The sequence below is a fragment of the Cervus elaphus genome, chromosome 30, assembly GCF_910594005.1.
Source record: "Cervus elaphus chromosome 30, mCerEla1.1, whole genome shotgun sequence".
Lineage (NCBI taxonomy): Eukaryota > Metazoa > Chordata > Mammalia > Artiodactyla > Cervidae > Cervus > Cervus elaphus.
The window spans coordinates 77,542,231-77,569,653 of record NC_057844.1 but is presented as its reverse complement, the minus strand read 5'-3'; the positions used below and the strand labels follow the sequence as shown (position 1 = coordinate 77,569,653).

The following is a 27,423-nucleotide window of genomic DNA, read 5'->3' as shown; positions in this document are numbered from 1 at the left end:
TTTTGGTAGAATTTACGGAAGTCAGCACGTAGCAATTTATTCTAATGGAAGACATTTAGCTTGGGTAGTTAAGAGTAGAATTTCAATGTTTATCAGCTTTGAGATGGGGTAACTACAGCTATCACAAGGAGCACACACCCTTCAAGACAACTCTACATCTTGATGAAAAGGCTAAATTATGTGGAAATGCTGCGGTCCTTTCCTCTGCTCTGTGATGAGCCTGGTTGTCGAGATTTGAAGCTGTAGGCCTCTTGGCATCAGGACTGGGTAGGCTGATAGCCTCCATCTCTCCAGCTTTTGCTGCTTCCAGCTCACGAGGTCATCTCTCGTGACCCTCCAGATCTCACTCGACCTGCGGGACCAAGTCTGCCCCCTTTCTGAGACTTTCAGGTGGCCTCTCCTGGGGGTCTTATCTTTCCAAGGATGTAAACTATTCTTCCCATGTTCTGTCTCCATTCTCTGTTTCCCGGATTCTCCCACGTGCAAATTTTATCCACAGTATTTCATATGCATTGATTCATTGATTCATTCAACACATCATTTTTTAATTTGACCCTGGTGTCAGGTGGAACAGAGCAATAATGAACAAGACCTACGAGGGCTCTGCTCCCGAGGAGGGAAGTACATCTCAAGTGCGTAAAGACAAAAATCAAGATGAGCTGTGAGACTGAGAAAAAAGAAAAATCTCTGTAGATGAAATTGGATGAGATCTAAAGAGCGCAGGTCATACTTTAGAGGGGCAGTTACTGTAGACTGGGCGAGCAGAAAGAGCTCTCTGCGCAGGTGATACAGGGGTGAAAACCCATATGACAAGAAAGGTCAGGCCCTACCAAGGATTTCAGGTAGAAAAAGGCTCTTGATTGCATAGCCTCAAGCTTTGTGTGTTGGGAGAACAGAAAGTAGGCCACTCTCTCTCCCTCCGCTGCTTTCCAGTTCCCCTTGAAGAGGACAGGGGAGACCAGAGGAGGGTTTTTATTCATCTACCCTGAAGAAGCATGGCTCCTTGAGTGCCTGTGCCCCGCTCCACTCTCCCAGAGGAAGAGGAGACCGGGTTCCACCCTCCCGATCACACTTTCACATCGCTTTCCTGCACTTTCCTGCCATATGTCAAAGACTGCTTATCTAGGCGTGCTAATTGTTGAATTCCTTGCTAGCTAGCCCACCCAAGACACAGAGCCAGATATTTACAGCTGGGAAGGACTTGAACTGAGATCACTCAAAGTTGGGAGGGGCTGAAGCTCCGAAACTTTGGCCCCCTGATGCGAAGAGCTGACTCATCGGAAAAGACCCTGATGTTTGGAAAGAATGACAGCAGGAGAAGAAGAGGGCGACAGAGGACGAGAGGGTTGGATGGCATCACCGGCTCAATGGACGTGAGTTTGAGCAAACTCTGGGAGATAATGAGTGACAGGGAAGCCTGGCAGCCGGGCCTGCTGCAGTCCACGGGGTCCCAAAGAGTTGGACGTGACTTAGTGACCGAACAACATCACACTCACAGAGGGAGAAGGGACCTGGTTCAATCCTCCCAGTCAGCCTTTTACCTTACTCTTGTGCACTTTAAACCCTGTATGTGGAAGCCTGTTTATTTAGGCGCGCCGATCGTTGAGTTTCTTTCTAGCGAGCCCACGCAAGGCACAGACGGAGCTAGACGTTTACTGCCTGCAAGGACCTGAATTGAGGTTGTTCAAAGTTAAGTCCTCTGTTCTGTTGTTCCACAGAGCCTGAGTGACTTGGACAAGGCCATTTGGACAATTTAAGGAGGAAAAGAACCCAGGAGTCCTGCCTTGCCTTCCAGAGCTCTTTGAGTTCCCTTGTTCTGTCTGGTGTCCTCTGCAATGTTCCGTTTGCCCCCTCCCACCAACCCTCACCCCCTCCTCTTGGATCTCATGATTCCTTTGCTTTCTGACTCTTCGCTTCATACTATTTCTTTCCGAAGCATGCCAGTTCTTGGCCCCATTGCCATTTAGCAGGAGCATTTGGTAGCCTTTGGACCCAGTAGCTTTTCCCCCATTTACATAGAGTGAACACAAACAGTAAGGCCCTCCATGCTGTGAATTCTCTTCCCACTCAGGCTATTTCAAGTGGACAGTGCTGTTATAGGAGAGTGACTGGCATTTGAGTCCAGGAATCCAAAATAAGGATGGAAGGCTGATCAGCGCATGGGGAGATTTTTACAAAGCTCTGTTACTCAATATTCAAAGCCAGCCAGGACCGGCAGTGTATTATATTTAAGTGTCTGAGTTATTCCCCGGGGCCTTCCTGGCTGAATTCTATCTGCTTCACTCAACCATTCTAAAGGTCAGAGCTGGGCTTACAGTATGGGATAATGTACAGAAGGGATGTGCTTTCACTCCTGGGATCATGGAAAATCAGACAAAAATAAAGGACGGCAGGGACTGAGAGTGCTGTGGAAGCTGGCTACAGCTTTGAGTCTTTACTAATCATCGTTCAATGAGCATGTGAACTGGTGCCGTTAATAACCCTAAAGCTTTTCCCAGGAGGGCTGGAGACGTCCTGCCACCAACACGCAGAGAGAAGTCAAGGTCAGAGATCTATGAATTGCACAGAATTGTACTGAGCAATTATGTCGCTGTAACTAGAAAGCATCACTTGGAAAAGTTAGAGATGGATGGAGAATCCGAAACTCACCAAGCTTCGTTAATCCATCAATGGTCAGTGTTCAGTCACAGTCTAACAGGCGCTCTGAATTCTTGCAAATGTGCCAGCTCTGAGGCAGGCTTGCTCAACCTCGGCTCTAGTTACATTTTTGGCAGATTACTTGTTGCTGTGGTAAGTAATATGCATGCTTAGCAGCACTCCAGATCTCTGCCCACTAGATGCTTGAAGTCCCATCACTCCTAGTTTTGACAACTAAAACCAACTCTAGGTTTTGCCATATAAAATGTGGGGGGCAAAATATTCCCAGTGGAGAATCACTGGCTCCTGGATAAAGGCATTCATTTTTCTCCAAAGGATGATTCTTACTTATTTTTCATGTCCTGTTTAGTTCTAGAGAAGGATTTGAATAAGCTTATTGGAAAAAACCACAGGTTGGTGTATTTGTTAGTTTAATGGCTGAAGGTAAAATACAATGATGTGGGAGAAAAGTCATTCCAGAAATCTAGGCTGAAGATAGCAATTATATTTAAGGAATTATATTTAGCTTTGAGATTCCAAGGGGACAAATTCTTATTGACAGATGAAAGAAAAAAACAAATACCAGTTTTATTTGAATGGGGTTTTCTTTCTGGCCTGGATATTATTAGAAGTATACCCTATTGTTATTTGTTGTTGTTGTTCAGTCACTAAGTTGTGTCCGACTCTTTGTGACCCTATGGTCTGCAGTGAGCCAGGCTTCCCTGTCCATCACCACCTCCTGGAGTTTTCTCAAACTCATGTCCATTGAGTCAATGATACCATCCAACCATCTCATCCTCTGTCACTCCTTTCTCCTCCTGCCCTCCATCTTTCCCATCATCAGGGTCTTTTCCAATGAGTCAGTTCTTTCCATCAGGTGGCCAAAGTATTGGAGCTTCAGCTGCAGCATCAGTCCTTCCAATGAATATTCAGAGTTGATCTCCTTTGGGATTGACTGGTTTGATCTCCTTGGAATCCAAGAGAGTCTCAAGAGTCTTCTCCAGCCTCACAAATCAACAGCATCAATTCTTCAGTGCTCCATCTTCTTTATGGTCCAACTCTGTTATTTTAGTACTGACTTTTATTAGGAATTAAATGAAAATTATTCCCATGTTCATATTTAATACTAACCCAAGAGGTAAGAGCAGAGGGAATAATTGTAAACATTAATTTCACAAAGACATTCTTCACCAGATGTTCATCATAACTAATTTTAACAGTGCTTGATTAAAGGAAGTCATTCCTGGTACATATGCATGGTGGGCCAGTGTCTCTGGGCCAGTGAATTTCTTGGCTGTGCATTCAACAAGTGGCTAAAAGTGATCTGTCTCTGGTCATGTGAGGATGGTGACCTTCCAGTCACCTTGAAGTTCTTTTCCTCCTTTTCCATGTAAAGTTTCATAACCTTCATGGTGTGGATACTAAGGAGCTGCTCTGAGCTGGTCTCAGGAGACTCAGACACTGTCACCCTGCAGCATACTCGTTTTGTCAACTGGGGCATGGGAGCGAGGGTCTCTCCTTGGTCAGGATGTCTCAGGATTAAGAGATAATGTATGTTAAGGGCCTGCTACTAAGCCTGATGGGCTGTCGGGGTGGGCCAGTGGTAAAGAATCTGCCTGCCAATGCAGGAGATGTGGGTTCAGTCCCTAGGTGGGGAAGATCCCCTGGAGAAGGAAATGGCAACCCACTCCAGTATTCTTGCCTGGAAAATCCCATGGACAGAGGAGCCTGGCGGGCTACAGTCCATATGGTTGCAAAGAGCCAGACATGACTTAGCGACTCAACAACAACTAAGCTTGGCACTCAATAAATGTTCATTTAGGCAGGATGTTTGAGATCCTGAGAGATCTTCCACCACCACCATCCAGCCTCCAACCTCTTCCCTTCACTGACCTGCTGCAGGAACTATGAGTGCCTTATTCTTCTGAGATGACGCAATATGGTTAAAAATCTTTTCATAAGAATTCAAGCTCTTACCTGAGCAGGAAAAAGAATGCATTGAATGATTTTTAAGACTGTTGGTGACAGTAGCTGGATGACAACTTGGAAGCCATGTGGAGGAGAGAGAATTTTCTGGACATCTGTGTGTCTTTTGGGTTTTGTGTATGGGGGGAGTTGTGGTTAGGGGCAGCTTGCGTATCAGCACCAAGAAGCACTGAGAAGATGTGTTGATAGAGTTGCCTGGTTAGTAAGTATTCATTAGACAGAAGGTGGATTCTCTGATGGCTCAGATAGTAAAGAATCTGCCTGCATTGCAGGAGACCTGGGTTCGATCCCTGGGTGGAGAAGATCCCTTGGAGAGGGGAATGGCAACCCACTCCAGTATTCTTGCCCAGAGAATCCCATGGACTTCTGTCCATGGGGTCCCAAAGGGTCAGACACGACTGAGTGACTAACACTCACTTTCACTTTTGTTAGAGGGTATCTGGGGAGCAAGTGGCTGCTCAAGGAGATTGTGAAGGGGTGGAAAGGAAGATGCTGGTCTCATATCAATTGAGTCATGATTTGCCTAAACCTAATTATATACAGTATATATATATACTCTGAGCTTTCCATTACCATTTCAACTTTAGTAGGAAATGTTTTATTAAAATGTACTTTGGGAACAAGTGCCTTTTCTTGTCTTCTCGTTGACTTCAGTGAAGTGTGTCTGTATTGCCATAAGGCCCTTTTGTATCTCCTGAGTCTAACACAAAAGCTGGAGCTGGATTTCCTTCATCACGGTTTGGACTGTGGGACGACCCAACCACCAGACCGCCTGCTGCAGGAGGACCTTACGTTCCAGTCTCCACCCACTGTCACAGGGTCTTCCATGGAGAGAACGGCAGAGAGGGTGGGCAGCGCGGCCTTCCAGACACTCTCCATCAGCTGTGGTTGTTCGCAGAGCTGCCACTAGGCTACCTTCTGTGCTAAGTGGCTTCAAGGTCATGTCTGACTCTTTGCGACCCCATGGACTGTAGCCCCGCCAGGCCCCTCTGTCCTTGGGAGTCTCCAGGCGAGAGAATTGGGTTGCTTGGCCTCCTCCAGGGGATCTTCCCCACCCAGAGATAGACCACACTTGTCTTATGTCTCCTGCATTGGCAGGCGGGTTCTTTGTCGCTAGCGCCACTCGGGAAGCCCCAGACTCCTTTGAGCAGGGAATTTTGCTGTTGTTATTTCTTTTCTTCTAGTAGAATTTTATTGAAATATAACACACACAAAGTAACTGCAGACATTTCAGTTCAGTGAATTTGGGCAAATGCGCACATCCCTACAGTCATTAGTCAGATCAAGGCAAAGAGCATCTCAATCACCCCAGAAAGTTCCCTCTCTACTTTCCAGTCAACCCCTCACCTCAGAGACAGACTCTTCAGATGTCTATAGGTGACGTTTTCCACTTTTTAAGTGGAGTGACGATTGTACTTGTTTGTGTCTGGCGTCTTTAACTATTTAGCTTATGTTGTTGAGGTTTACTTGTTATTGTGTGCACCAGTGAGTTGAGATTCTTTATAACTGGGGAGGAGTCCTATGCTGGGTGTGTGAATAAACCACAGTTTGCTTTCCGTTCTCCTGTTGATGGATGTTTGGGTTGTTTCCTTTGGCCGTGTTTTGGAGAATCAGCCGCCATCACGTACCACTGCAGAGTGGAGGCTGCTTTCTGCTCTTGCATCAACCGCATTTATTTATCGAGTCAAGGCTTCCGTCTTTGAAGTGAATCGCTGATTTATTCAAGGTCTACTTCCTTGCCTTGGTGATGAAGCAAATTAAAAGTTTGAAACTAGCAAGGACTCAAAATGCTTCTTCGCCTCCCTTTTGCAACTAGAAAAGTTATCACTTGGAAATATTGACCAAGTTGGGTATGGAAGTTTATAGCTTCATGCTCTGCCAAGAAATAGAATCCAAAGTCTATTACTTGTGAAATTAAAATATATTATCTACTCTGAGTCATAGCTGTAAAAACCAAAAGAAAATGTGTGTATGTTGTATGCTGGTATGCATACTTATGTACATAAAAGCCATAATAATACATAGACTAGTATTCAGTTACTTAAATTGCAAAGATTAGAATAATACGTGAAACTACAATCACAAACTAATTAGGTAAATACACCAAAGTATAATTAGTAACATTAGTTCAATCTGATTCAACAAACACATTTGCAAGGCAATCTGAAAATCTTATATTAGTCAATTTCTGATTTATTGCTATTAAAGCATTTGCTCTATTCACAATGGGAGGCTAGAGGTAGGCAGAGAGTGGGTTCTGACCACAAACACATACAAACCGTGTTTTAAGGAAAAGGAGTAGTTTGGGTTAGTTTTGGTTAGTTTTAATGTATCTGTTTGAACATGTTTTGGGAAATAGAAATGACTCAGCTTTTAGAATAAAAATATATTACACCAAAAAGTATATTGGTATAAAATATCATCAATATTATTCATGATAATTTAGTTATTTTCCTTAATTAAGAAAGATGGAGGTGGATACAGTGAAAAATTAAGGCTAAAAAGAACTTAAAAAAAAGACAGAGAAACCAAAGAGAGAATCCAGGGCATCACTAGAGGCAGGTGGCCCTTCCGTCTTTCCCTCTCCCTCTCTCCTCCTCCTCAGCAACATTGACCCCAAAGTCATTTCATTGCAGTTTTTTCTTCCTTCTAAATGTGTCCCCTAAGTTAAACACTGAAGAAAAATGTTTCAACTAGAATTTTAGAATCTGATTCTTGCCCTTAGAATTCTTCTTAGCTGATTTTTCAAATTTGTTTTATTGTAATTAAAAAAAAAAAAAAGAAGCAGCTTAACAAAAGTGGATAAGGGCAACTGATTGACAAATAACTTCAATTATAAAAACAACAACACAAGTAACTCTTCCATTTTAGAAAACTTGCTTGTAGCTTACTTTAACTCAGCTGGTAGTCACTAGAGATCCAAGAACCAAATTTTCCTCTGGGATGATATGACTTATTTATGTGTTTATGATTTCCTTTTTAAAAATCATGAAAAGAACAACTGCCTCTTTTCTAATGGGCTCAAAATAAAGGCCACACTGTCTTCCATTAAAGGACTTTTTTTTTTTTCCCATATGCTAAGAGAAAAATTGCAAGCAAGGTTACAAGTTGACACATGAAACAAATAATATGCTTCCAGAAAAATCTTTGAAAAGATATACTATTAATTGTAATGGACTGTTCTGATCATTTATATAATACCATATTTGTAGTAGATTTTGGAGAGCTTTAGAGAAGGTTCTTATACTTAGGACTTACCCCAGCCCCCCAGAGATACTTTTTAAAAGTTTCCTCTGTGATTCCATGAGCAGCAACTATGGAGATCCACTGGGCTACAATAACAATCTAATTTATATAGGAAATAACATGAAGAAGACATAGGGTCTAAAGGGAAAGTCAGGCTGGATCAACCTTGTTCTTCCAACCCTCTGCTCAGTGAAGGTTGCATGCGTGCATGCTAAGTCACTTCAGTCGTGTCTGACTCTTTGCAAACCTATGGACTTAGCCCGCCAGGCTCCTCTGTCTATGGGGTATTCCAGGCAAGAATACTGGAGGGGGTTGCCATGCCTTCCTCCAGGGGATCTTCCCAATCCAGGGACCAAACCCAGGTCTCTTATGTCTCCTGCATTTGCAGGCAGGTTCTTTACCACTAGTGCCACATGGGGGCCCCCCAGGAAGGACACAGGCCCACTGAGATTGGACTCCACATGTCTCTACAGCGTGCATTTCTGATCTGAAGTTTTAACACGGCCATTAGCACGCTGTCCAGCTTACTCAGAGCAGATTTATCTTCCAAAGTTATGGGACAACTCGTCCCCGAATCCCTGCTGGGGCCAAGCATGATGGCAGGCTCTAGGAGCATCAGGCCTGGGCAGTGAGCAAGTCAAACATGGTCCCTGACTCAGTGAAGCTGAAAATCTCCCTCCTCTCTCACACGCAGTGGAGGAGTGGAGGGGTGAGCAGACAGTCCAAAGGCTTTAAGAGAATGGAGATAAATGCAGCTTCGTTTAGAAGTCTCAGTGTTCGCAACTAAAGAGAACATCAAAACCTGTTCTTGGAAGAAGTGCCAAGGACAGCAAGTGTTACCTACTAACTGAATTGCCGATGGAAGATGGAGAGAAAACGAGGGTGTTAAGACTTGACATTGAAACAACGTGAAGGTGGACATAAGGACTTAGCGAGCCACGGGCGAGAAGCAGAGATGGCAAGAGTGTAAGGGTTCACTTGAGTTCCAGAAGCAAGCAGGAAAAGTCAACAGATGAGCAGAAAAAACCTGCAAGTTTTGTGTGACCTTGGCGACAGCTCTCATGGGTGGGTCAATGTCATTAAAAGCATGAAAACTAGAGGGACAGAGATCAATTGAGAGGGCCTGTGTTGTAATAAAGTACTTAAAGAGGGTCATGTGGAAGAGGGAAACATATTTTATTCCAGTGAGCTGTACCAAATCAGGCTTCAGGCCCAGTACTGGGAAAGACCTTCTAAATTTCAAGCCACCTGGAAAGGAGAGGGTGACTCTGGGTCTGTTGGGTCCTCAGTCCCTGGAGGGTGCCCATGGAAACCAGGTATCCTCTGAGCAGTGTTGTTAGAATAAAACAGGACTAGATGATTTAAAGCCTCTTTATGGGAATTCTGAGCAAAAGGGTGGTGGCTCAGCGGTAAAGAACCTGCCTGCCATGCAGGAGATGCAGGAAATGCAGCTTCCATCCCTGGGTCTGGAAGATCCCCTGGAGGAAGGCGTGACAACTCACTCTGGTATTCTTGCCTGGAGAAGCCTGTAGACAGAGGAGCATCCATAACATCACAAAGAGTTGGAAATGGCAGAAGTGACCGAGCATACCTGCACACGATACCCTGTAAGGTAAAAAAGAAAATGACTGAATGATTGTATCACAATATGGAGAGAGCATCATGAAAACTGGATACCCCAGTGACCAAGTTGCATTTCTGTTTATCAGCACAGCATTAATACTGGAATATGGGGACATAAGTGTGTTGTAATTAAAATTGGACCTGCTCCAATCCAGGAGCCAAGGCAAGGTCATAAAAAGACCAATACTTTATCACAGGAAATTAATTTTGCTCTTTATGACATCAGACCTGGTAAACACTATCAACCCTGAACTATATTATTCATATTCCAAAAATCTATAGTGGAGGTTGTCTTAAAGATTACAACTTGATTTTTCAAGGAAAAAGATGTTACTCTTTTCGTGGTTTTGTTTGTGTTCTTAGAGTGATCCTGTTAGAACAGAAAAATTTTATAACAAAGAAGAAAGGGAAAGATGTTGATGTTTAAGAATTCTGAACACAAAGCTTTTGCTACATATAAATAAATATGCTCTCACCTTAAAAGGAGTAATAAGATGAATTGCAATTTAGAAGGAAGAACAATCTAATCAGCTAATGACATCCGAAGCTAGGATAATGATATCCTCAGCTAAATGTGAAGACTTTCTTTCCCCTTTGTATACGTGTTGTCCTCCTATTCCTTCTAAAATCAACATCTCTCTTTTTTAAAAAGGCGACCTTTTATGGTTATGAAGTTAGCTCATGTTCCTTGTGAAATATTGGGGGGGAAATACAAAGAATAAAATATAAAAAGTATACCCCACCATCCACTGATAAACAGTTAATATTGTCCTTCAGTTTAGATAGATAGATAGATAGATAGATATAGATACAGATATGTGTATAGATATATCATTCTTCCTAGATGACTCAGTGATAAAGAATCCCCCTGCCAATGCAGGTTTGATCCCTGGGTCAGGAAAACTCTTTGAAGAAGGAAATGGTAACTCCCTCCAGTATTCCTGCCTGGAGAACCCCATGGACAGAGGAGCCTGTCTGGCTATAGTCCATGGGTCACAAAGAGTTGGACGCGGCTTAGTGACTGAACAGCATCAGTAACGTGTGTGTGTGTGTGTGTGTGTGTGTGTGTGTGTGTGTGTGTATGTTTAATGATGTAGATCACACATATCCTATTTTGTATACAGTTTAACTCCAATGACCCTGGCTCTCAGGTTAATAGAGAGGTGTGGATAAAGAGCAGTTGAGACTTGTGAGAGGACAGGCAAATACTCAGGTAAGCGAGTGATTCATATTGCAAACATACACGGAAAGACAATACTCCATGAATCATTACATAGTGTTTATATGCTCAGCTGATTCTAAAGCTGGTGCAAATTTCCCTAAATGTCTCTTAACATGGTCACCAGCTAAGGTTCTTTATACTCTTGCCACCAACACAGACTGGGCACTTCTGGTATACAAAACCATTTTCACTGAATTCACATGTTAAGCTGTGTCTTAACTGGGGGTTTCTCTCCTTTGACACTTTCCCTCTGGAGTCCCCAAGGCCCTCTCCTGTACCTGGTAGAACACCTGCTTTTAAATCTCAGCTTGCCATGTGGCTGTTTCCAGGAGACACTTCCCAACCCACACCAGGTAGACTCACTCTCTTTCCACTCTCCTTGTGCAAGCTTTACACTCTGAATCTCTAACACTCAGTCCCACTTATGTATGTGCCATCTTCCCCTATAGTCTGAGCTTCTTGAGGGTAAAATCACTTTTCATTAATATCTAAATACTGGGTCAAGCTTAGTGATGAAGAGTCAGTGCTCAGTAGATTTGTTAACTGAGTGAATGAATAAATGATGACTGATTATATAAATGAAGGCATATGCCTTTATGTCTAATTTTTTTTAATGAAAATCTTAACTGAAGGGGGCTGATTTTTGCCAATGTCAGATGAAGTAATTCATAGACAACTCAGATTGTTCAAGTGGTAGCAGTTGTTGTTCCGTTGCTGAGTCGTGTCCGACTCTGGACCCCATGGACTAAAGCATGCCAAGCTTCCCTGTCCTTCACCATCTCCTGGAGTTTGCTTAAATTCATGTACATTGACTCAGTGTAGTGTGTATGTTTTCAAAAAAACCAAAAAAGTGTTGACATGTGTCAGGCTCTTGGAAGGCGAGACCCTGAGGTCCGGAGCCCTGCCCTAAGGGTGGTTGGGTGCTTGGGAGGCAAAGAGACCATCCCCAGAAGCTGAGTTGGTGGAAGTGAATTTCCAGAGCTGGAGGGTACAGTGGCCCCGCAGGAGGCAGGTGAAGAAGTTATGGCAAAGGTCTTGGAATAGAACAGCTGGTTTATCATTGCCTCAGCGACAAGAAAAGTAGAGAGCAGCACTTGAGTGTCTGCTCTCACTCCTGTAGAAGGGCATCAAGGCTAAAACTAAAACCTCAGAGTGTAAAGACATCAAAGTGCTGTCTCCAGTTGATACTCAAAAATCCCTGAGATGAATAAACCTGAGACTTGTCCTGCTAGAACTAAACCTCTGGAGAGGCCCACTAAGCCCATTTTATGGGCTTCCCAGGTGGCGCTCAACATTCAGAAAACTAAGATCATGGCATCTGGTTCCATCACTTCATGGCAAATAAATGGTGAAACAATGGAAACAGTGACAGACTTTATTTTGGGGGGGCTCCAAAATCACTGCGGATTGTGACTGCAGCCATGAAATTAAATGACGCTTGCTCCTTGGAAGAAAAGTTATGACCAACCTAGACAGCATATTAAAAAGTGGAGACATTACTTTGCCAACAAAGGTCTGTCTAGTCAAGGCTATAGTTTTTCCGTTAGTCATGTATGGATGTGAGAGCTGGACTTTAAGAAAGCTGAGCGCCGAAGAATTGATGCTTTTGAACTGTGGTGTTGAAGAAGACTCTTGAGAGTCCCTCGGACAGCAAGGAGATCCCACTAGTCCATCCTAAAGGAAATCAGTCCTGAATATTCATTGGAAGGACTGATGCTGAAGCTGAAACTCCAATACTTTGGCCACCTCATGCAAAGAGTTGACTCACTGGAAAAGACCCTGATGCTGGGAAAGATTGAGGGCAGGAGGAGAAAGGGACAACAGAGGATGAGATGGTTGGATGGCATCACCGACTCAATGGACTTGAGTTTGAGTAAGCTCTGGGAGTTGGTGATGGACAGGGAGGCCTGGTGTGCTGCAGTCCTTGGGGTCACAAAGAGTCGGACACAACTGAGTGACTGAACTGAACATGTGGCACTAGTGGTGAAGAACCCGCCTGCCAATGCAGGAGACATAAGAGACACGGGTTTGATCCCTGGGTTGGGAAGATCTCCTGGAGGGGGGCATGGCAACCCACTCCAGTATTCTTGCCTGGAGAATCCCACGGACAGAGGAGCCAGTTGGGCTACAGTCCAAAGGGTCGCAAAGAGTCAGACACAACTGAGTGACTTAGCACAGGGGGAGATGCACAGAGGTCTGTGAGCATGGCCAGAGTTGCCTCCTCTTTAGCCCAGGTGGCTGCACTAGTTAGGCATCTGGGGAAGGAATAATTCTGCCTGGACCCTTTATCTCTGTTCACTGGGAAGAGATCCGTGTGTTGATATGTGTCAGTGTTTCAAAATTATATATATTTGTCCGCAAAGTAGAATGGCCACTATTCCAGACTGACAGCTGAAGACTTCTTGCAAGCACACGGTACTCTTATCTCTGAAAACTAACTTTGAGTCTCTGTAGGAACTCAGAGGAAAATAAAGTGAGTGACAACATAAAAAGGGGGGAAGGGCACAAGATTGAGCTAAGAGACATTTAGAGAATAGGACAACAGAATTTGTCCACTTAAAACTCTCCATGATGTTCTGCCTGAAGTTACTCTTTTGCTCTGAAATTCCTTCCTCTGTGCTCATCAAACTCACTGAAAAATTTCTGAGTTCCTTTAAAAATCTTTGACTTGAATGATACCCTTCATTTGCAGTCAGTGTCAAATCCCCAGGGAACGCAAATTCTTACCTAAGGAGCTAGTCTAAATTTCTAAAAGGAGATAGCAATTATCTACTACCCCTACAGCTAAATAAAAATGAAAATGGAATGGGGAAAAGAAAAAAAAAAAGATTTTCTGAATCTATTTCTTTCATTTGATGATAGCCTCAGGCCCTAAATCTCATCTTGCACTGCATCACATGTCTAGCTTTAGTTTTATTCAGCTCCTTTCTATGGTCCTAAATCTCAATGAAAGGCATGTTGTAAATTCAAGAAATTTAATTCTTTGTGGATTTATGTGGTACTCGGAAAATGCATCCTCACAACCCACAGGGGAACAAAATGGCTCTGTTTCTGCAACATCTGAGAATTGCTATGCTTTTTTTTTCCCGAGAGATGCAATAATTAAAGTCATAAGACATTCAGGTAAGCAGGCGGCATCAGAGAAGTCCAGCTAATAACAAGACATCATTCTGAACAGGGACTAAAGCAACAGGGCTGCAGGAGCAGGCGCTAATCAGATTCAATCAAGTAAACAGCTTGTGTTTTTTTAAAAAAATTATATTTGTAGGAAACAGCGCTCTCATTTAAAAACTGGCATTCTGTCCATAGCTGTGAGGTTGGGGTGTGATTATCAAATGGTAGGCAGCGCTCTGTTTCCACATGCTTTAGATGGAGTGTAGGCATGGCGACATGATGTGAAGAGCCAACTCATTGGAAAAGACCCTGATGCTGGGAAAAGTTGAAGGCAAAAGGAGAAGGGGGCTGCAGAGGATGAGATGGTTATAGCATCAGTGACTCAATGGACATGAGTTTGAGCAAACTCCAGCAGATAGTGAAGGACAGAGGCACCTGCTGTCGATGGAGTTGCAAAGAGTCAGACAGCACTCAGCCACTAAAGGACAACAATGAGGCATGGTTGAATAATACACACCCCAAAGATGTCCGAGTCCTATCGCTAGTCCTCTAACTGTGAATGTGTTTACATGGTAAAAGAGAATTAGCAGATATGATTACGTTAAAGATGTTGAAATGCGAGATGATCCCAGGTTACCTGAGTGAGCCGAGGTCATCTCTAGGGCACGACTGAGTGGCTGAACTGAACTGATCTCTTGAGTGTAAAGCGTTTCTAGAGACATGTGGAATATACTAGTTTCTGATGGACTTCCAGGTCATGTAGTGAAAGTGTATGAACTCTGATACACTGGCTTTTGCATCAGTTGCATCTTCTCAGTCACTAAACTGTGGCCAAAAAATGAGAGCAAATTTTGTGGTAAAATGATTTTTTTTTTAATCAGAAGAAATATACCCAAATTTTCCTGTCAAGATTAGAGGTTATTTTATTTATCATTTATTTTTATATTCTGATTTTTTAATGAGTACGTATTACTTTTATAGTCAGCAATGTAGTATGGGATGCTGTGTGCTCATTCCTTCTCGGTCTCCCTCTGCAGTTGTGATTTTTATTCTTGCTTTGGATGCAGGTCACTTTGAGAATTGGATGAATTCTGTGCATCTGTGAACCCAGGTTCCATAAAAATGCACATATGTATGCTTAGTCACTCAGCCATGTCTGAATCTTTGAGACCCCTTGGACCCCAGGGAGTGTACCAGGCTCCTCTGTCCATGGTATTCTCCAGGCAAGAAAACTGGAGTAGGTTGCTATGCCCTCCTCCAGGGGATCTTCCCAACCCAGGGATCAAATCCAGGTCTCCCAAGTTGCAGATGGATTCTTTTGCCACCCCCAAAGTGCAAATGTCCACCATTCTTTTCCCTTTAGTACAAAATTCATGGGGAATCTCAGATTATCTAAATCCATCCACGAAACTGCTGAAAGTTCTCGAGTCCCGTGTAAGTTTCCCCATCCTAGACTTGGTGCTGTGACAACGGTCACGTTTTAAACAGATGGATGGAGGTAGCTTGGTAGGAAAAGGACATACTTAAGATCTGTTTCTTTCTTTCTAGCACTGTAAACATAAGAGTCATTTAGCATCTCAGAGGCTTAATGTGTCCCCTAAACAGAGATCATGACCCCCACTTCAGTACATGTACAAGTTCTTTACAGACTATTACACAAATATTACTTGGGTGTTTATAAATTGAGAGAGACATACTCTCAATTTGTCTTCAAAGAATTATGACCTAAACCTACATTCTAATTTATTCCTAATTTCCATTTAATTGTTATTGAAAAAAAATTTCAAAACTGAAATTACGTAGATACGGTCTACACTCTTGGGGTGGTGATGAAAATAGTGTTTTGAGATTCTTAAACTGGGAGTTTGCAAGTCACTTGTGTTCAGAGATCACTGATGCTCTCTGATGACCTTTACCAGCGTCAGGAATTCAGTCATGTGTTTTAGCACATGCTTGTGTGCATGTGTGTGCATGTGTGTACAGGTGCACATGTTCATATTTGTGTTTAGCCTACATGTTACTAAACGCAAAATAAACATGTGCATCTGTGCACACATATTACTGGGCTTCCCTGATATCTCAGCTGGTGAAGAATCCACCTGCAACTCAGGAGACCTGGGTTTAATCACTGGGTTGGGAAGATCCCCTGAAGAAGGGAACAGCTACCCACTCCACTATTCTGTCCTGGAGAATTCCATGGACTGTCTAGTCCATGGGGTCACAGAAAGTCGGACACGACTGAATGACTTTCACTCACATTTATTACTACATACAAAGAACATAATTAACCTAGAAACTTCCATGGCTATGGAAGAGACCATTGTAGTAATTATTGAATAGAAATTGGTTACAATGTGATAATCAGATAAGGTTATATCATATGTGCACACAGACTCTTTGCACAGAGAATATAAATTAAAGTTCATTTCTTATTTTTTGGGAAACTGAATAATATTTTTTTTCTGTTGAAATATTTAATAGTCTTTTCAAAAACCCAGTTCACTGATTAATGGTTAAATTGTTGTTATTAGAGTGAGGAAGCATAAGTCAATACTTTCAGTTCTGAAATGAATGCTATGTATGTTTCAGGTTCATTTTAATATAGGAGACTTGAAACCACTGAGACTATTTTTACAGCATATTAGTCAGAATTAAAAAATACATTAGATTTATAAAGCTAAGCCATCTGCACATATCAATCTGGTATTGCGTCTATAGTGAAGACTGTTCACAAGTTTTCAGTACCAATAGTTTCCACTTTTTCTTTATTGAGTCAAAATATTAAGCAACAATAAAATGCCTTCCAGGTTTTTTTAATAGATGGAAATCTGTTCCCTACTAGAAATAAATATATCCAGCAAAATTAATCAAGGAGGCTATTATAACATTAACATAATCAATTACTCCTTGAAAATCTAATTTAAAACATTTTAACATTCATTTAGATTATTTTTAAATCTAAAATAAAGATCAATAATACTATCACAGAAAAAATAAGATTTTGAACTTGAACTGTAATGAATGGATACACATCATTCTTAATTAACTACCTGAATGTTGTCCCAAGTGCATCTTAACATTACCTTTTGATGGTCTTCCAAATGAGTAAAAATCAAAAAAGGTCATTAGTGTTCACTAAATTCTCAGAATTATCTCACACATTTTCAAATAGAACCTATTTAATCCAGAATAAAGAATAAAAACATAAATGCTGATATATCCTTTATGACCTACACAAGCTCACCCCAAATTAATTTATGATTATTTATTCGTGAAACAATGTTGGGCCCTCATATTTTATCCTTAACTTTAAATAGTTCACAAGTGATTGACGTTCAGAGCAAACCATGTGGCAAAATGGAGTGAGTCGTTTATTGTGTGGAGATGATCAAATAAGTAAGCAGGGAATATTTGAGGAATATTTGTTTCTACCCTAACTAGCCTTCCAATTCAGACCCACTGGGAGATAAAGAAATTAAGACAACAATGACAATAATGAAACTAAAGATATTTCTGAACACAGGTTCCCTGAAGCACTTAAAATCCTTTTTAATCAAAAGATGTAAGATGTTTCTAAGCAAAATACAGAGCATGACATAGTTAAATAAGGGTAGGACTCCCATTTATAGACTTACATAGTGCCATCATATCCTATTTCATTGATTCTACCATGCAAATAGCAAAATACAGAGCATGACATAGTTAAATAAGGGTAGAACTCCCATTTATAGACTTACATATTGCCATCATATCCTATTTCATTGATTCTACCATGCAAATAATTTTTGTATAGACATCTCTGAAATTGATATACACCTTGTGATTTATGACATGATATAGTTTAATGAAATGTTTTTTTTTCTTTGTACTTAAATGATGCATCTTAAAGTCAATAATTTCTTAGATCTGATGAATTTGGTCACATAGAAATGATGTCTGTGGTGGTGGCATATATGAATAAAACATATGCAGATTGTCAGTTAGTGGAAATAAGGGTTTGCACTTAATAGTGATATCAGTATCACAAAGTACATTTTTAGACTTTTTTGTTTATTTGAAGTTGAGATAATGTACTTGTTTTTAGTAAACCATACAAAAACATATATTTAAACAACCTATTCAACAAAATAACCTAGAATATAACAAAAACTCTGAAGGCAAGGGGGGAAAGGCTCTTTTAATAATGAAATCAGTGTTAATAAGGCTGTTTGTTCTCTTCTTATATACTCTCCTCCCTTAGACTTTATTTAATTTTATATTTATGGATGATTCTAACCTATATTTCATCTAGCTTCCAATGATTGATTTGATGTAACAAGTTTGAAAACGGGGCATATTGTCCATTGGGAAACTGAACGCAGAACCCAGGTGGCTCGGTAGTAAAGAGCCCGCCTACTGAGCAGGAGGTTTGGGTTCAATGCCTGGATCAGGAAGATCCCCTGGAGACGGAAATGACAACTCACTCCAGTATTCTTGCCTGCGAAATCCCATGGAGAGAGGAGCCTGGCGGGCTGTAGTCCATGGGGCTGGGTTGCAAAGAGTCAGATGACTGAGCAACTAAACAACAACCTGAAAGCAAAGAGAAGACTGGGTGATGGGAGGCGGGGATGAGTCACAAAGATCAGTAATATTGTCCTCGCCAATCCCAGTGGAATCATTCTCACACCCTTCAGTAAGCCCCAAGCATCACTGCTGGAATTTAGAACCCAAACTATGTGTCATGTTAGGTTAAGCCTAAGTGACATAGCAAAGTGTAAAGACCTCTCTGTGTATCCTATTTCTGAGGTTGAGGTTGTGTATATTCCAAATGGAATTTTAGATTTCTTGGTGCTTAAACAGATCAAGCATCCTGGGGTAATTTATCCTTGGCAGACTGGGTTAAGCGAGATTTTCTGTTCCTCTTATTTGGTATTAACTGTTTGGCTGTCTATGTATCCAACTTCTTAATTCTTTAAGCACCCACTTTGCCTTGTGCCACTTTAAGCAGTGGACATGTGGCAGTTGACAAATGGGGCACATAATACGTTCCCTGTTAGGCTCGTGTTTGAAAACAGCAAGATAGTGCAAATGAATAAGATATGTACTAAAAAACGTATATAAAATGCATAGAATTTTTTAAAGTTGTAAGTGCTCTATAGAAGGAATAAGGGATTGACTGTGTGGCAGTTGCTATTTTAGCTAGATCTGTAAGAGAAGATCTCAACTGGGATGATAATCAGTGAGCAAAATTTCGAAGGTGAGTGAATCATATGGAACAGCAAGCATGGAAATCCTTCCATAGCAGCATGCCAGGTGGGTTGAGGAACAGCCACTGGTAAATGAAGAGAGAAGCAGAGATGATGTCGGATAGCAAAGGAAGGGAGATGAGGGATACAAATCATCTGGAGCATTGTGGACACTGTGATGGCTTTGGTTTCTACTGAGTTGTAGGATTTTGAATTGAGGCATAAAATAATAGGATTTATACCTTTAACACTTTGGTCACAGTTTTGAGGGCATATTAAAGGTCAAGGGTGAAGTCCAAGGGGCCAATCAGGTCACTACTGTAACAGTTCAGTAGATGATGGTGACAGGTAGCAACGCAGACAGTGGGAAGTGATCATATAGTAGATCTATTTTGATGATAGGGTGAATGCATTTTGCTGAGGAATTACATAAAGGTACTAAAGAAAGAAATGAGCTTAGTACGATGCCCAAGCTTTGAGCCAGAAGAACAAGCAGAAGGCAGATGTCATTCCAGAGATGGGGGAGATTGTAAAGCAGGTCAGAGAAAGGAAAGTGAGAGTGTAATCTTGGCCAAGTTAAGCCTGAGATGCCTACCAGACATCTTCATAGAAATTTCAAGGTAGGACTTGGTCGTTGAGGAAATGAAGATGTGAGTAATGAGGGTTTAAGAAATTACCAATGACTATCATGCATTGAATTTGGGAAGATCTCCTGGAGAAGGAAATGGCAACCCACTCCAGTATTCTTTCCTGGAGAATTCCATGGACAGAGGAGCCTGGTGGGCTACCATCCATGGGGTAACAAAGAGTCAGACACGATTGAGCGACTGAGCACATTGAGTTTGCACTATGTGGCAGGCACTGCTGTGTTTTACACACATGTTCTCCTTTAATCCTCATAATGACCTTATTGCATTATTATGACTATTTTACAGCAAAGGAGATTGAAACTTAGGTTTAAATCAATCGCTCAAGTGTGCAGAGTACGGTCTATGTTTGCTTTACTCCAATTGTGATTTTAGCTACTGTTTTATATTGCCAAGGGGAGTGCGGGCAAGAGGCAATAAAAATGTTCCAGGCAGAAGGAACAACATATGCAAAGAAGAAGGGCCAAAGGGAACCTGGCATGTTCTGGAGACTTGCGAGCACAAGGAAGTTGTTGATAACCAGCCTCCAGTGAACTAATGCTTGTGTGATACTTTGCAGTGTTAGAATTGTTTTCTCAGAGGCACACGAATTGCTCTCTGTGAGGCAGGGAAATGTTTTTATTATCACTATTCAATGAGTGGGGAAAGAGGCTTGCAGAGTTAAGTTCACAAATTTGGTCAATTGTGAACTAAGGTTTGACCTTGGACATCTTTTGCCAAGACTTAGAGTAATTTTTACATTTCTGAGTCCTTAAAATATTTCTGGATACCCATTTAGGAGCTGGAGAAATATACATGAGGTTACATATATGTTGATACCAAAAAGCCATGGAAATTGGAACAGAATTTCCAAGAGAGAAATGAGATCTGAAAGACAATGAAAATAATAGCTGTCATTTTTAAGCACCGAGGATGTACCAGACACTGGACAAGGATCTTTGCAATTGTTTATTAATTTTAATCTCACAAGAACTGAAAAGGAGATTTCATTATCATCTCAGTTTTAGAGATAAGGAAACTGAGGCTGAAGGAGACTAAAGCAACTCACTGGAGATCTTTATACAGGCAGGATGGAGCAGAGGCAAGAAATGAACGTGGCTGTCTGAAATCAGAGTTCAGACTCCTGACAGGTTGGTCAGGAGGCATTGCTGTCTTGGCAGTACTTTATTGTTTGCTTTTGTAAAGTCAAATGTGAAATTAGTGACACCAAGGAGGTCCTCATGAGTGTGAAATTATTTCTGAATCACAGCAAGGTATGGATTTGTGTTCACCTGTCCTGAACGGTTTTCACCCTGTTTTTGGGGGGGTTTTTTTGCACATGCTTTTATCACAGCTTAAGACAGCAGATGGCCCTCTTGCGTTTTTTTTCATTACCTCCATCTGTAAACAACTAAGCGTTTTGGGGAGGTGAAAAGGAAAACGCATGGATTAAGCGAAAAGACCGGAATTATCCCAATGCTGCCCCCAACCCATGCTCCGCTAGGACAGGAAACCACACAAGATAGAAATGACCCCGTTTAAGGCTTGTGAAATTCACAATTCTGCATAGATGCGCTGAGACTGAGGAGTCCGCTGCGCCAGGGGTCGGAATGCATCAGGAAAAAAGAGTATTTCTCGGTTATCAAAAAGCTGAAAGGCTTTGTGCTCCAAGGTGGGTTATTAATGCCAGTGGAAGCAGTGAGGATTAATTTCCTTTCCGCCTTGGGTGGCGCGGAGTGGGGAGTGGAAAGCTGCTTTTAATGTAAAGCATCAGAGGCGCTCCCACGCTCAGGGAACTTGCTTCCTCGCTCAGCGCTAAGGCTGGGCAGATCTCTGTCCGCGGTGCTGAATCGCACCCTTGTCTGAGGTGGCTGTCTGAGGTGGGGTCTAAAGAAACCAAAATACCAACCTTCCCTTGGATTATACAATCCAGAGACTTGTAGAGAAGACTGAATTATAGGAAAATGCCTGGAAAGAAAATAATTAACACAGCTCTAATAATAAGAAGCTTTAATCTGTTCAAGTTATTATACTAGACACATTTATCACAAGGATTAAAAAAAAAAAAACTTTCAAAGCAAACTGGGTTATGTTGTTTGGGGCAATTGTACTATATTTAAAAGGTTACTATACTTAACACTTTGCTTCTTTGAAAAACTCATTACTATAAGTAAATATGTTTGCTTTACTTGTAAAGTCATTAGGAAATTGCAATCTGTAATGTCTGAGATAGCCACTCTTCAATAATGGGAGGCCAGAGAAGCTACTTCTTCTGTTCAATACGACTTATTTCAGTGCATTTTTAATGGCCTTTTATTAGGTGTATCCATCTCTGCCAATGACCTTTCCTTTTTCAGCATGGCAACACTAAATACATAGTGTAAAAAGATGAGAGCCAAGACACATAACACACGGAGGCAAAGGTAGGCATGGAGTAAAATAGCCAACACACCCCTTTCCTTTACTCTTCCTAGCTCTTAGCTGATTCAGGATTGCAGATTTCTGGAGAATTACTCATGCATTTTCCTTTTAATAATCATGGCTATTAGACAGATTTCATGTGTGCATAAAACACAATGAGGTAGGGAAAGCCAGTTTACAGAATATGTTTTTTAATGTTAAATATTATATACACTATCCTAAAACCAATTTGATCTGCACTGGACTGAAATCTACATACTCCTTTTAGATTAAATTCTCTTCCTCCAAAGAGACTTGTTAGTAAATGTTGTAAATACAATGAAAACAGCTGAGCAGTAATTGCTTCCGTGGTGAGACTGTGGCTAAGTTCTTCCATCGAACAGAAGGTGTCTAGCCTCCTTGTCATCAGCCCTTGTCTGAACTTCTCCCACTTGCCTGGTTGCAGGTCTGCGTGGTACTTTACTGCCTATTCCTGAGACAAAGACAAAGTGTGTGTTGGTTCAGAACTGCTCCCAGGGCTGCTTGCTGTCCTCTTCCCAGCTCTAAAGCCGTCACCAGAGAAGCGATTGTTACAAGCAGCAATTACCAAATGAGTTTTCCTTCCTCCATTCTTCACACCCGATTGTGAGAGGTCTAGTTTGCCCATTTCTTTTCTTTGCCTTCCTGGAATGACAAGCAGTCTAAAGGAAAGAGGGAAAGGTGAGAAACCACAGGAGCACAAGCTACTCCTAGTTCTGACGCTCCGAGTGTATCCTAGAAACCATGGATCTGCGTTCACCCAGGCGTGAATTGTGTCCCTCCCAACCTCCTTCGGGCGCCCTCCACTTGCTCCCCTCCTCCGGGGCCTTCATATGTTCGCTGGCCCAACACGGAAGTGCTGTTGGGACCCCGACAGGAAATCAGGGAGACGAGGCAGCAACTGTTGTGTTTGAATGTCAGACACAGTTCATCCGCTTCGCTCCCTGGCTCTCTGGCCAGGGACACCAGCTCTAATTGGAGTGTCCGTCAGTCTGGCTGCTTTCTCTCCTTACTGGAGTACTGTGTCAGCCTGCCCGCCCTTAATATTCTGTGCTGCCTTCTTCAGTGTTCCGTCCCCGCGGCTGTTCTGTAGCAGCTACAGTTGCAGCCATCTCTTCCTCCGGAGTGCTACTGAGTAAATTTGGGAAGGGGCGGGGGGCGCGGGATGAGATGGGGTCTTCTCCCTTCCCCTCCTCCCTCCTCCTTGCTCTGCTACGGCTTCAGGATGACAAGCCTCCTTCTCCCGGCAGCCAGCCGAAGGGAGAGTCCAGCAAGTCTGGGTGGATTAGGTAGGGAGTGGAGACGCCTCGCTGCTCAGGACACACTCGCTTCGCTCCCAAGCTCCCTCCTCCCCTCTCCTCCTTCTCGGGGTAGAGAGGCTCCCGGAGCTGGAGGGATTAGCCAGGAGGGCGGAAACCACCGCGCGTTCCAGCCGCGCCCGCGAGTTTCCGTGGACCAGGAGGCACGTTAAGATCCAGAAACCCTCGCTAAGCCCGGGGAGCCTCGGACACCTGCCAGTTTTCATCCAAGAAAAAGAACGCTGATCATTCCTTCAATTCCACCTGCTTTGGTTCAGCCTCTTAGGACCCCACCCCCCTGCCACCCATTTCGGGCTTTCTTTTATATGATTATTAATATTTTTAAAGTCATCCTTGTATCTCCCCCCCCTTTTTTCCCCTTTTTTTCTTTTTTTCTGAAGGCTGACCTAGGAGGGGAGGGGGGGAACGGGAGGGGATTGGAGTGGGGTGGGAACGAAGCGCTCTGATTAGAGATCTCCTGGGAGAAGATTGCTCTCTCCAGATGCTGATTTCCAAAGCACTTGACAATCACCGGCAGAATCCGCGAGCGGGCAGCGGCAGCGGCACCGGACGGGGGGCAGCTCGAGTCAGGCGCTGAGTCCTGCCCGGCGCGCCCTGGACGCACCGACGCGGAGACCCTGCGGGCGCCGCTCCTCCACCCCTTGCCCTGGAAGAAGGCGGCCAGCTCGCCCTCGCGCCCGGGAGGCGGGCCGGACAGCGAGGCCGCGCAAGTTGCGGCGGCTGCCCGTCGGAGAGAGGGCTCGGGCGGCACGCGGGGTGACCGGCGGCACCCGCAGCCCCGGGCCCCACTCCCGGCCCAGACGCGGCCGCCACCTCTGGCTCCCGCCGCGCCCAGAGCGCATTTGCGCGCCGGACCCCGCGCTCCGCGGAGAGGGCGATGGGTCCTAGTGGGGACTGAGCGCCCCTGCGCCCTCTCCCCAGCCCTCCTCTCCGCCTCCCCGAGGCCGAGCCGCCGTCTGCGTCTCCCCGTCTCTCTCCGGGGTCCCTCAACTCCCTTCCCTCCGTGCCTCCCTCCTCCGGACCCGGGCCGGGGCCACCATGGCCGCTGCCATCGCCAGCGGCTTGATCCGCCAGAAGCGGCAGGCGCGGGAGCAGCACTGGGACCGGCCGTCCGCCAGCAGGAGGCGGAGCAGCCCCAGCAAGAACCGCGGGCTCTGCAACGGTAACCTGGTGGACATCTTCTCCAAAGTTCGCATCTTCGGCCTCAAGAAGCGCAGGTTGCGGCGCCAAGGTCTGTGCTGGGGTTCCCTGTCGGGAGGCGCGCCCTCGGACCTCTCCCATCTCCCCGCCTGCGTGGGGCCTTTTCGGGCCCCCCTCCCGCCCTCGATCTCTCACCTCAACCCCCCACCCCCACCTCAAGACAAGTCTCCTTTCTGAGCGCTCCGAGCGCCTTCCGCCCCCGGGAGCTGGGAACCGGCTCTCTGGCAACCTGTAGCCACTGACAACTCCACCGGCCAGGAGCCCGCAGGCTGGCCCGTTCCCACCGCTGCCTCTGTCTCTCCGGGAGGATGTGGGCTGACCCCCAGGGGGAATCTATGCTCTCGAGGGTCTAGGCTTCTTCCCCCCCGGGGCGTAGAGTCTTTGACTCCGGAATGTTGGGGCAGTGGGCAGGGGATGCGGGGGGGGGGGGGGGGGACCTCCCCTAACACCTCAGGGTCGCGCCGACTGCTTCCAGTCCGCTTGGAAATGCCAGGAATTCCTGAGTCTGGCCTCTCTGGGTTTCCAGTGCTCCTGGAAACCCGCTGGGCTCCCAGACCTTGGCGGAAGGTGGTGACCCCCGCCGGGCGCTCGGCGGGGGCTGGTGCGAGAGAAGTGAGCGGAGGGTGTGTTTGCCTTGGGAGCCAGCTGGGTTGAAATTGACCAGAAAGCTGCTTAGCGTGCAGCACTGGTCATTCTGAAGTCTCGAGATCGCCTCTTGGGAAGAGGAGAGGGGCGCAGAGTAGGAAGAACGCATCGGAAAGGGGGTGGGGGGTGGCAAAGAACCCCATACGTGGTAGTCTTGACACAAGGCAAAAGAAGCAGTTACTATAGACAGATGACGAGAATAGTTGCCTCATTGGACGTATTTTTCGGGAAACAACTAGTGTCCAGCAAGACCTTCTGGTGCTGCCTTTAGAATGACCGGAGTCTCAGAAGGCGACTCACCCCTGAGCTGGAGCTCAGAGGCTTTTGTTCCTTCTGCTAGTCGGCTGGGCATCCAGTTGCTAGGGGAGGTTGTTTGGCGAGCATGTGGGATGTTTCCGTGGGAGAAATGGGGATGGCTTGCTTTTCATCACTAAGTGGGCTCGGCAGGAAACACTGAAGAATGTATTTACGTTAATAGGAGTATATGTTTGCCCAGCACTTTATATTCCCAGTGCCCAGCTGTATTTATTTTAAGTTCCCTGTTGTTCCAAAGATGGGTAAGAGAAGCATATGTTTTAGGTGTGTATCTATGTGAGGGTGTGTGTATCCCACACATTTGCAGATTTATGACCAAAAGTTTCAATGCTTCTTTAAACAAAAGCTAGAACTGTATTTTTTTTTTAAGCCACTCCTTGTCACAGACAGAAATTAGAGTTACTGGCTCTTAGAATCAAGAAGGCAAATATCTGAGCAGGATCAGAGTGGAAGTTCTAAGGTAGATAAATTATAGAGCTATAAGAGAAGAGACTTCCTGATGAGGAGTTTGGGGACAATGATGTTTTCACACCAGTGTTGAAGCTGTTTTAAAAAATGGACTTTAATTTTCTTCTTTAGCCTAGAGCCCTGTCCAGCAAACCTGGGTTTTATAAGACCAACTGGATTGTTTTAAACGCTGTTGTTCCATGGAGGGTCATGTTATCATGACTTAACCTGTTTGCTTCTCCCCTAATTTCATCTGAATATCTTTTAGGACCCAGTTTTCACCAAATAGAGCTCCAATTCTGCCATCTATTTGAGTAAATAAGCACATTTGTTCTAGATAGAATTATTTTAATATGAACGATGAGGAAAACTTGGTGTGTTTTCTTTAAATATAAACCAGTGGATTGTTTTATAAAGATGAAAAATAAATGTTCTGAATCATATGAGTCATGAAGGAAGGTTTGCTTTACACTTGTGAATGTTAGGATGGAGGTAAACTTTTTACCAGAGAAAAAGACATCTGAGCTGTCTATTTCAACATTTGTAACCCTGGCTGCTCCCTTGACATTCGTGAGTTTGCAATGATATGCAAGCCTCAATGATCTGCAAGAAAAATATATTTGAGGGCACATTTGCTGCCTTATTTTTGATGGAAGAATGGAAAAGAAATAGAATAGAAGGAAGTTTCATCAGGACCTTTTCTTTTATCCTTCTTATATATTTTCTATATAAAGACATATATTCTTCAGTGAAGAAAATATAGATAAACCCTTTGAGTATCAGAAAGGAATTATTTTTAATTTAAGCAAAATAAATATTGAAACTATATTGTGTAAAATGTATGTTAATATATGGTTACATGGTTTTATATTACTAAATATAACTATACACAATTCTTTTTTAATTAAATATTTCTTTAGAAAATATTTTTAAGCATGTTTACCTTTGCCTCCTGTATTCATTCTTTGCATAGGAACTGACTCAAGGAAATTTTAAAATTCTGATTTCTTGATTTAAAGATATAACTTTTAGGTGTGACACTTTACCATTGTATTTGAAAATTGTTAATTTGGCGAATAGTCATTGAATCTTTATAATGTGTCAAGTTCCAGGACTTGTGGAGTGTTGTAAAGAACAGATGATTCTTCTTCCATCAGGGAGATCACAGACATGAGACAGAAAGTCATTGCAGGTAGCAAAGAACAAGTTAATAAGACACTGCAAAACTCGAGGTCCTGAAATGCACAAAGAGGGTTGAAGGAGAGAACCAGGGGGCAGGGGTGGTGGGAAGGGGTACCTAGTCAGAGCCGATAGACAGGGTGGGAGACACCGAGAGCTACAGGTTGAAGGCTGCCATCTGAGAGAGGATGCCGAGGTTT

The 27,423-nt window shown here is 43.6% G+C and overlaps 1 protein-coding gene across 3 annotated transcripts in view; it reads left to right on the top strand.

The window, feature by feature from the left end:
• The window catches only part of FGF14 (fibroblast growth factor 14), a 600,641-nt gene that overhangs the window by 415,550 nt on the left and 157,668 nt on the right, over positions 1-27,423 (top strand). Inside the window, exon 1 of one of the 3 annotated variants that reach the window (XM_043891533.1) lies at positions 24,476-24,668. The exons of the other annotated variants lie outside the window; for them this stretch is intronic. Within the exon in view, the coding sequence (XP_043747468.1) occupies positions 24,476-24,668 (193 nt within the window). Of the gene's footprint in view, positions 1-24,475; positions 24,669-27,423 lie in introns of those variants that run through there. 3 annotated transcript variants of the gene reach the window in all.